This window comes from Drosophila suzukii, chromosome 3, assembly GCF_043229965.1.
Source record: "Drosophila suzukii chromosome 3, CBGP_Dsuzu_IsoJpt1.0, whole genome shotgun sequence".
NCBI classification, from domain to species: domain Eukaryota; kingdom Metazoa; phylum Arthropoda; class Insecta; order Diptera; family Drosophilidae; genus Drosophila; species Drosophila suzukii.
This window is the reverse complement of record NC_092082.1, coordinates 69,516,612-69,526,093: the sequence shown is the minus strand read 5'-3', so window position 1 is coordinate 69,526,093 and position 9,482 is coordinate 69,516,612. Positions and strand designations below refer to the sequence as shown.

At 43.6% G+C, this 9,482-nt stretch overlaps 1 protein-coding gene across 3 annotated transcripts; it reads left to right on the top strand.

The window, feature by feature from the left end:
* The first annotated feature begins 1,645 nt into the window (after positions 1 to 1,645).
* On the top strand, positions 1,646 to 8,054 carry yrt (erythrocyte membrane protein band 4.1-like yurt). Of its 3 annotated transcripts, XM_036816656.3 has the most exons (10): positions 1,646 to 2,608; positions 3,546 to 3,693; positions 3,760 to 3,936; positions 4,006 to 5,074; positions 5,140 to 5,274; positions 5,402 to 5,521; positions 5,582 to 5,736; positions 5,838 to 6,031; positions 6,204 to 6,761; positions 7,149 to 8,054. In XM_036816656.3, the coding sequence occupies exons 1-10, from the start codon at positions 2,387 to 2,389 to the stop codon at positions 7,314 to 7,316; spliced, it is 2,946 nt and encodes a 981-aa protein (XP_036672551.3). In that variant the 5' UTR covers positions 1,646 to 2,386; the 3' UTR covers positions 7,317 to 8,054. The 3 variants fall into 3 exon arrangements, with proteins under 3 accessions (XP_036672551.3, XP_036674136.3, XP_036672552.3); XM_036818241.3 differs by lacking the exon at positions 5,402 to 5,521; XM_036816657.3 differs by lacking the exon at positions 6,204 to 6,761.
* Positions 8,055 to 9,482: the final 1,428 nt, after the last annotated feature.

The following is a 9,482-nucleotide window of genomic DNA, read 5'->3' as shown; positions in this document are numbered from 1 at the left end:
TCCTGTTGATACTTGGTTTTGAACTTTTTTGGACTTTTGACTTTTTTAAATACTTTTTTACTTTGCTAATTTATTATTTTTCACGCAATTAATTATACCCGTTACTCGTATAGTAAAATGGTTTATTAAAGACGTCGGAAGATATATAAACGGTAGAAGGAAGCGTTTTCTATTTAAAACAGTACATATATTCTTGAATCACTAGCCGAGTCAATCTAGCCAAGACCGTCTGTCCGTATGAACGTTGTAATTTCGGAAACTAAACAATCGGCAATATTGGGCTTAGGCATACAGATTCTAGAGGTTCCTGCGCAGCGCAAATTTATTTCAGCAAAGTGCCCACCCTAACGCCCGCAAACCGCCAAAGGCTACGGCTCCTATAGTTTTAATTCAAGAACACAAATTTCAACTGAAATGTATTGCTCTCGTCCATAACTTTCAATTGACCCAAAATAAAAATTACCCACGCCCACAAACTTAAAAATAAATTTTGTGTATACGCTCAATGAGCGTCGCTCATATCTCAGAATCTATGAGATCTAAAAAGTTGGGATTAATCATGTAGATTCTAGAGTTCTTTTGCGCATCGTAAGTGTATTTCAGCATACCGCCCAAAACTGTGGCGCCCACATTTTCAAAGATTAATATATATTATAGATTAATATAATATATATTATAGATTAATATAATATTGTCATTATCTAAAGGCACGCTGAAAACTGTTAGTTATCAAGTATTGACTTTACGCTTGAATATATGTATTAAGAACATCTTCAATAACGGCTGAACTAGTAGATAAAAGTAAAAAGTGCTAAATATAGAATCGTAGAGTAGATAAAATGTAAGAAGTATATTTAAGTGGAAGTTGGTTAGTTGAGTAACGGCTATATGAAAGTGGAGGCACTTGATATAGCATTCTCTCTTGTTAATAAATCAAGAGCTAGATTTTATTGAGTTTCTTTTATAATGTCTTTAAAACTTTCCAAGGTGTACAACATTTTATTTGAGACATACATGTGAGTATTGAGTGTACCTTGGAAGTCTTTTTTCTTTTATTTCTAAAAACCTTTAACTATTCCATCTAGTCCAATGTCTCAAGGACGAAAGTGCCCAGCTGAATGAGTTGCTCTGCGACCTGCTTGAAATGATCGGAAAAAACAAGGCGGATCTTAAGCCCTTCCTTAGAAGCCTGTACAGTTTGTTCCAAGGCACTGGCAGCGGAAACATGTTTCCCAGCTCTCAGGTCACGATCTACCGGCTTTCTGGAGTGCTTTCTTTTGAAGAGAAGAGCTTCGCCAAATGACGCCACCTAATGAATGTTAAGGTCCTGCAGCATCACCTCCTGATCTTTTCACCAGGTCCTGCAGCAGCCGTCTAGCGGTCAAAGAGTTACCCAGTACTGCTCAACGCCAGCCAGAGGTTCCCAAAGACCTCCGGAAACGCAGGACTCAATGACTTTGTGTTAGAAGGTGGCGCCTCTTCTCTTCTTCTTTTATCAAAAGCATTTTTAAAATCAACGACATATTGGTCTTCCAGCCAGGTTTCCTACCAGGTTCGTGTCCCAGCTTGACGAAACAAGTGCGTTTTCTAGTATATTTCCAGCAGAATTTCCAGATTTGGCAAGGGCATAATTGCTCGCCCTCAGTCTGGTCACACTGCTAGCATAAAACATCAACAACTCCGGCCAACTTTCGACCGAAAAACTGACTTAATACCCCGAAATAAACGCAAAACCATGTGAAAACCTAAACAAAATTACCGCAGAATAATACTAAAGTGAAAGTAATCTAAAGCAAAGGCTAAGAAAAGCGCCTTGCGAATCGAGAACGAACGTGTTTGGTTGGCCAGTCTTCGCTGCTTGTTTTTTCTTCATCTTTTTCGCCACCAAAAAACCAGGCTAACTGTGATTTTCCGCGGGGCAGGGGGTTCCAGCCAAGAAGGAAACCCGTCGAAAGGAGCGCCCACTTTTGGCAGCAACTTTAAGATCAACTCCCCTTCAAATCCAGAAGTGTAAAAGCAACAACAACTAAAAAACAGATAAAAGGAAAAACTAAAATAAAACGGGGGCGTCTATCGCTTGCGCGTGTATTGGTGGTACGTGCGCGTGTATGTGTGTGCGTGTTAGCCAGAACAAGTTGTGCGCGTGTGTGTGAGTGTGCGAGGGGTTTTTTGATGTCTGCGCTGCTTTTTTTTCCCAGCCGAGGTGAGCACACAGGTGAATTATCGGTGCATTCGGCTGCCTTGGCAACAGTTCCACAAAAACAACAACAACGACACCGCAACAACCTTTAACCCATTGAAATAATATAAACCAACAATACCCACCACCTACTACTGCTACTACCACTACACACATATATAAGCCCAAAACAAAACCGAATCGAAAATGCTGCGTTTTCTAAGCCGTCGCAAGGTGCGCAACAACTATGTGGATAATTCCCGCGGGGGCGGCGGCGGTCCGGGCGGTTCAGCGGTGGGCGTGGCTGGGGGTGGTGCCGCCACCGCCGGTGGCTCGCAGATTAAGCCCCAACGCATCGTGGTCAACAAGAACAAGATCGACTGCCGCGTCATTCTGCTGGACAACACTGACCTTTCCATCGAATTATCGGTGAGTACGAGGCCACCACATCGAATTACACTTGGCCCGATTTCGATTTTTGGCTTAAACTGCTGCCGTTGGCAGTAATTGTCGGAAGACAAACAAATAAAGCGGTCTAAATGGGTGGATCTTACGGGAGATAGCATGCAGTGTATGGCCAAGGTGGAGATAAAGATGGGGCTATATAGGTGGATAGTAGGGCACCTCCGTGTTTTATTAACTGAAAAGTTATAGTACAGGGAGAAAGTAAACTTGATTGTATAATATACTATATTATTTGATATGCATATTCTTATATTATAATATTTTGTATATAAATGGCCTAGGTAGAGATAAAGATGGAGATATATTAGTGGATAGTAGGGTACTTCAGTTCTACTAACTGTAACCTTATAGTACAGGGATGCTTAATATAATATTATTGAATATACATATTTCATTTTAGTAAAATGCTCTTATTTTATTCTACACCCTATTATATTTTTGTACATTGGGTATTGTATAAAATATATAGATTGCACATAAATAACATAGGGTATAGTATCAAATATATAAATTCTTCGTATCGTTAGATTTAGTACCAAATATATATTTTTGCGCCATAGATTTGATAGTGAAACAGTGTCTTAGACAGTCTGAGACCAAATTGGATTTTTGCTGGTACTTAAAAATTTCTTAAATACTATATTAGATCAGCTAAAAGTAAAACACCATAAGAAATGGTTCCTAATTGAAAATAAAATATATTTAGCACTTCATTATTGATCCACCCTAACAAAGACACTCGGCAGCTTGCATTGCCTCACCTCGTGTGATAAAAATAAGCAAATTGCTGCTGATCAGCACATAATTTAGCCCGCTAAGCGAACGTGATTAGTTCAGGGTCGCATTGATTTACACCTGCCCCCCGACGAAGGCATTAATTTTCACCACTTTGCGCTTGCAGAAAAAAGCGCTGGGCAGCTTCCTGTACGAGCAGGTCTTCTATGCCTTGGATATCATCGAAAAGGACTACTTTGGACTGCAGTTCATGGATGCCAACCACGTCAAGCATTGGCTGGATCCCACGAAGCCCATCAAGAAGCAGGTCAAAAGTGAGTTGATGTGTGAATCCCATTACGTGGGCTAAACAATACTAATTATTTTACCATTTCCCGCAGTTGGACCGCCCTACACGTTCCGTTTGAAGGTGAAGTTCTATTCTTCGGAACCAAATACACTCCGCGAAGAACTCACCCGCTACCTGTTCTTTTTGCAACTGAAACAAGATCTGCTCGAGGGTCGTCTCGACTGTCCGGATGACAAGTCCACCGAACTCTGCGCTTTGGCTTTGCAATGTATGTGATTCTCCTGTTTCATTTCCTTTAAATTGAGCTAGCTTTACCTGGTTTCTCCTTCTATTACAGCTGAGCTGGGCGACTACGATAACCAGGAGCATTCGGCGGCCACCGTCTCGGAGTTCCGATTCGTGCCCGAACAAACGGAGGACCTGGAGATAGCCATATTGGACGAGTACAAGACGTGCCGAGGTCTCACGCCCGCCCAAGCTGAGACCGCGTTCCTGAACAAGGCCAAGTGGCTGGACATGTACGGTGTTGACATGCACACGGTGCTAGGAAAGGACGGCTGCGAGTACCATCTTGGCCTTACGCCCACTGGCATACTCGTCTTCGAGCGAGATCAGAAGATCGGTCTGTTCTTTTGGCCCAAGATCAGCAAGCTGGATTTCAAGAAAAAGAAACTGACACTCATTGTAATCGAAGACGACGACGAGGGCAGGGAGCAGGAGCACACGTTTGTCTTCCGGCTGTACAACGAGAAGGCCTGCAAGCACCTATGGAAGTGCGCCGTGGAGCACCACACCTTCTTCCGGTTGAGGGCGCCCGTGAAGGGTCCCTCCGCCCGTCAGAACTTCTTCCGCATGGGCTCTCGCTTCCGGTACTCCGGTCGCACCGAGTTCCAGACCACCCAGCAGAGTCGGGCCCGGAGGACCGTGCAATTCGAGAGGCGACCTTCACAACGATTTGCCAGCCGGCAGTCGCACCTGTTGCGCGAACGACAAAAGGCTTCCCAGGAGTCGGCGGCCTCGGCTGTGGCCTCAGTTAATGCTCGAGCTGCTGCTGCGGCGGCAGCTGCTGCCGGATCCCAACCGGCTGCCCCAGTGACTCCTTTAGTATCTTCCCACGTTTCCACCCCAACTTCAAGCAACGATAACAATAACGATGCCTTCGACTCGCTTATTTCCACGGATCAGTTCATCACTGTAACGCCCTCGCCATCGGTGCTCACTGTCATCCAAAACTCGGCCATTATTGAACCGGATGCGGCCTGCAGCGGTTCCATCAGTTCCTCCTCCCAAGCGGCAGCCAACTTTGCCTCGCTAGGCCGCAACTCCCTCAAGTCCAACTTTAGCAACGAGGATCCGGCTTACAGCAAGATCGGATCGATTGGCAAAGCCGCGGGTCTGACTGTGAAGTAAGGAATTCTATTAAAACTTGCTTGTTGTTACCCTTATTAATTAATTTCCCCACTATCTTCAGATTGGATCCAGACTACACGCCACCGTACTCACCGAATGCCACCAAGAACTTCGATGAGACCAATCCGTTTAGAAATGCCTCGGCCTCCCACCACGGCAGCTTTGGCAAGGCTTCCATTAGCTCCGGCCAGCTCAGGTAAACCTTTCGTATCTTTAACCCATCGATGTACCTTTATATATTGCTTACAATTCCCGTTTGACTAATTCGCCTGTTTCTGTGTGTTTCTCACCTGTCTTTCTGTGTTGTGTATATCATTGTGCAGTGTTAAGAGCGGCTTGTCGGATAAAGATAGAGAGCTAGACTCATTGCTTAAGTCCATTGTCAAAGATCCATCCCCATCAGTGCTAGCAAACGAAGCCATTAATGATGCTAACAGTATCAGGTAGCGTAACCCATGTCCGGCTATCGAAATATACTAACTAGAATGTGATCTTTCCCGCAGGGTGACCATTAACAAGACCTTCGACATGGACCACAACACGGAGACACTGAAGCGCCTCTCGAACGCCAACGAGAAGCCCAACAACCAAGTGAAGCTGGCCAATGTAAGCACCACGGCTCTGCCGCCTGGCAACATCAAATGCAATATACTGAAGGGTAAGTCGACTTCAACTATGCAGTTTCGAAATAAAAGCTCTCGCTTCTGTATTTATTACATTTATTAGAAAGTAACACTGATTTATTAACTAAGCCTGTAGCTCGCGTTGAGGAGGAATTGGGCGCCGGCGGCAACGCCAAGCTCACCAATCAGATGTTTGTGCCGGCCGCCCACAGCAGCAACATGCACACGAGCAACACGAACAGCAGCAACACCAACAGCATCAGCAGCTCCACCAACAACCATGCACACGGCGATGGACCGGATTCGCTGAACGCCACCTACATATCAGTGGTAAGTTGTCGGCCAGCGAACCAGTTTAAGACCACTGCATTGCACTCGTTTCATGCCTTCTGTTTGTACGTTCTTATTTCCATTCGTTGTCCGCACTTAATGTTTATCCGTGGTATTGCGTGTGTTGTTTCCGTGTGCTTGTGTCTGTATGCTTGCTAAACCACAAAAATAGGGAGGCGATAAGCTGACGCTCAGCATACCGGAACAGAAGCCATCGACGGGCAGTAGCAGCAGTTCGAGTACTTCGAGCACCACCACCGCCACCGCCAACGGGAGTGCGCCATTTAGCAACGCCACCTTTGTGTCCGGATTCAGTGCACCACTCACACCGCCGTCGTCGCTGCCGGCGAATCTGAATAACACGGGCAGCGGTGTCAACACCACCCTCACCAGCGTGACCACCATCAGCACGCCCAGCAGCCCCACCGCCAGCGTTAGCACCACCGCCACGGAGTCGATGGCTCCCGCCTTAAGCAACGCTTCGGCCGCCGAAATACTCATTAATGAAATATTCATTAACAACATCATAAACAATAATGCCAGCGGCGGCATCACCGCCGAAACGGCTGCTAAGCCGGCGGGCAGCTCAACGCCCAGTGCCGGCACCTTGCTCTTCTCCACGCTCAATGAGCAGGAGCGCCTGGAATCGCAGAAAACCAACCAGCAGATGAATCAGAATCTGAATCTGAATCATGGCCACTGTGAAGTCGATGCGCCGCCGAGTGAAAAGGTTTGAGCACCTGCGAGCTTATGTCTACGCTTTTACTGTCTGTCTCTAAACTGGCCTACAGCTTTTAACTAACCTTTTGTAATGCTCTTGCAGACTATTCGAATATTCTTTAGCCTGTCTGATTTATTAGCTTGATTGTTCGAGCTTTCCTGATATCATTTTTAAACTGTGATTCATTTTTATTCATCTGTGAAATCAGTTCCAAATTATTTTAAAATGCCTAGTTTTGAATCTCCAAAAGATCTGCAAGGGTATACTAACAGCGGCTTGTCGCAGTTCCCTGTCTTGCCTTCTCGTTTTCATGTCAATCTGCACTCCACTAACCATTTTAAGTCCATCGACCCATTTGGCCCGCCGTTTTAACCCCCGTTTTGATCTTTGGCACAGAAAACCCCGAGCAATTACCCGGACAACAGCCGCATTCCCTTTCCGTCCAACAGCAGCAACGGCAACGACATGGTATCACCCTGGCTGGTTTCTTCGGAGGTGGTATCGGCCCCCAAGGGACGCGAGCCGACCATCATTCGCAAATCCGTTATTACAACCCAGTTGTAATTATTGTTTAACTGTAACCCCTTCTTCGAGTATAAGCTAAATGTTCGTATTTATAATCGGTAGCTATGGAAATCTAGGCAGACGTTACGTATTCGTATTTTATCGTAGACAAACTTAGACAAGTTTTAAGCATTCCAAGCGAGAGCAACGACAAAAAGACAATGAGAGAGCAGGTCCAATCAAAAGTAAACTGTCCATAAATGTGCCTTAATGATCTATATTTATATACTTTACATATATCATATACACCGATCGATACGATATCGAGGAACGAAATGTGCTAAACCGTGTACTTAATAAAGTATTCATCCGCCTAAATGTAAGTGTATAGACTGGATTTTTAACAAAAAAAACAATCGTGATGATGGGCGTTCTGCTTAATATACTAGGCCTATATTATAGCTAAGAGATGTGAGGACCGTATAATGTGCAGTATTCCAATTAACAACTAACAGACCGCTAAGAACAACGAAATTTTAAACTGCAGCAACGAAATTGACTGAAAGTGTATACAAATCGAAATAATTTGAATTGAATGTAGTTGTTTGAGTATTTTTGTAAATGTACTGCCCGCCGGGGGTCCCAGAAATGAAAAACTGACATACCACTCACCAACAAAATGTTAAGAGCAAGCAATCCACTCAATTATTTTTGTCTAAGCATACAGCGACGATGTTGAAGCATTTAAATGTATAAAATATTCAATAAAAAGTGCATTTATGCATTATGTATACAGTACATGCATGGACCTATCTTGTATATTTTCGAATTGGGCACCCCATTCCTGGAATCCCGAGGAGGCCCATCTGCCGCCGTCGTCTGCCTGCGCGATCTTCAAGTACAAGCGGCCCAGCCACACACATGTACTTGAAATTCCAAGATATTTTCGCAGCCCCCGAGGTCGTGGCACTGCAATTAAAAAGACAGCCGGCGGTCGCCTCTCCCAGCAACTGAGTTGACTCAAAAAAAACCGTCATCTCTCTGGATTAAAATGCGTACAGTGATACTTGGTTTAAATGTATTTATCTGGGTCTTTTAGAGAAACTTATCACATTGATGCATTCTAGGTATGCTAGATTCTTCGGACAGTATGTAACAGAAGGACAGAAGCTTTTCCAACAATAAAAAGGATATATATGCCGCGCCCAAAAAACCCCCATAGCGATTAAACCTTTCTAGCGCCCACATTTTTTAATATTTTAAAAGTATAAATTACATTTTGCTTAGATTTATCTTACCATTCATTAAAAAGTTATAAGCAAATAATGTGTGCAATATTAGACACTGCCGATTTGCTGCAAGCATGTCTCCATCTCTGTCGCACTCCCTTCAGCTGAGTATCCAAAGTCAAGGCCGTCGACAATAGCGACCTTTCTTGTTTTATTATTGTCTTAAAGATTTACATAAGAGCGTTATTATATTCAAATTATGATCTTAAAAGGGACATCCCTTTTTGCTGTTTTTGCTAGAAATATTTCTTTACCTCCATAGATTCAAAAGTACTGAGTTCAAATTTATATTTTTTGCTTTGTTATTGACTTTCAATAATAACATTTGTACGCAAGAAATTATTTTATTATTTACATGAAATTTCTACGTTTTTTATGTGTCTCTTTGGTATCAAAAGGTTCAATTCGTATAAAATGTATACGCTTTTTTATATGTCTGGTATAAAATGGTGCAAATCAGTGAAAGCTTGTATTGAGAAAGTGTATGTTCTTCAAGTGAAAATTCTTTAGATGGTTCTTGTTGTCCTGATGGCTATGTTGATGGCTGTGTTGAACCTGCAGTCGGCATCAATGGCATTTAACCCGTTTGTCCGTGACAACTGAAGAAAAAGAACAAACTACCTCCAAGAACCACCAAAGGGCATAATCAATTTAGGGACAAATTTGAAAATAAACATTCCTTCAACTTCGAAACTGCAGTAAAGTCCACCTCTTAAAAAACCATGTTAGTTTTCAGTTCAGTTTTCAGTAAAAAATAAAAAAAGGATCTACAAAGATTTAGTCAAAACAGTGGTGGCCAGCAGAAAGCACAAAACATGCAATGACATGTTTTCTCTGCGAAACTTCCGAAGTGTCAGTGTCGACCGCTGTTCTATGTGTGTGATGGGCAAGCCCACGGGCCACTTCTGGTCTAAAAGTCTAAGTGTTTGTGGTTCGA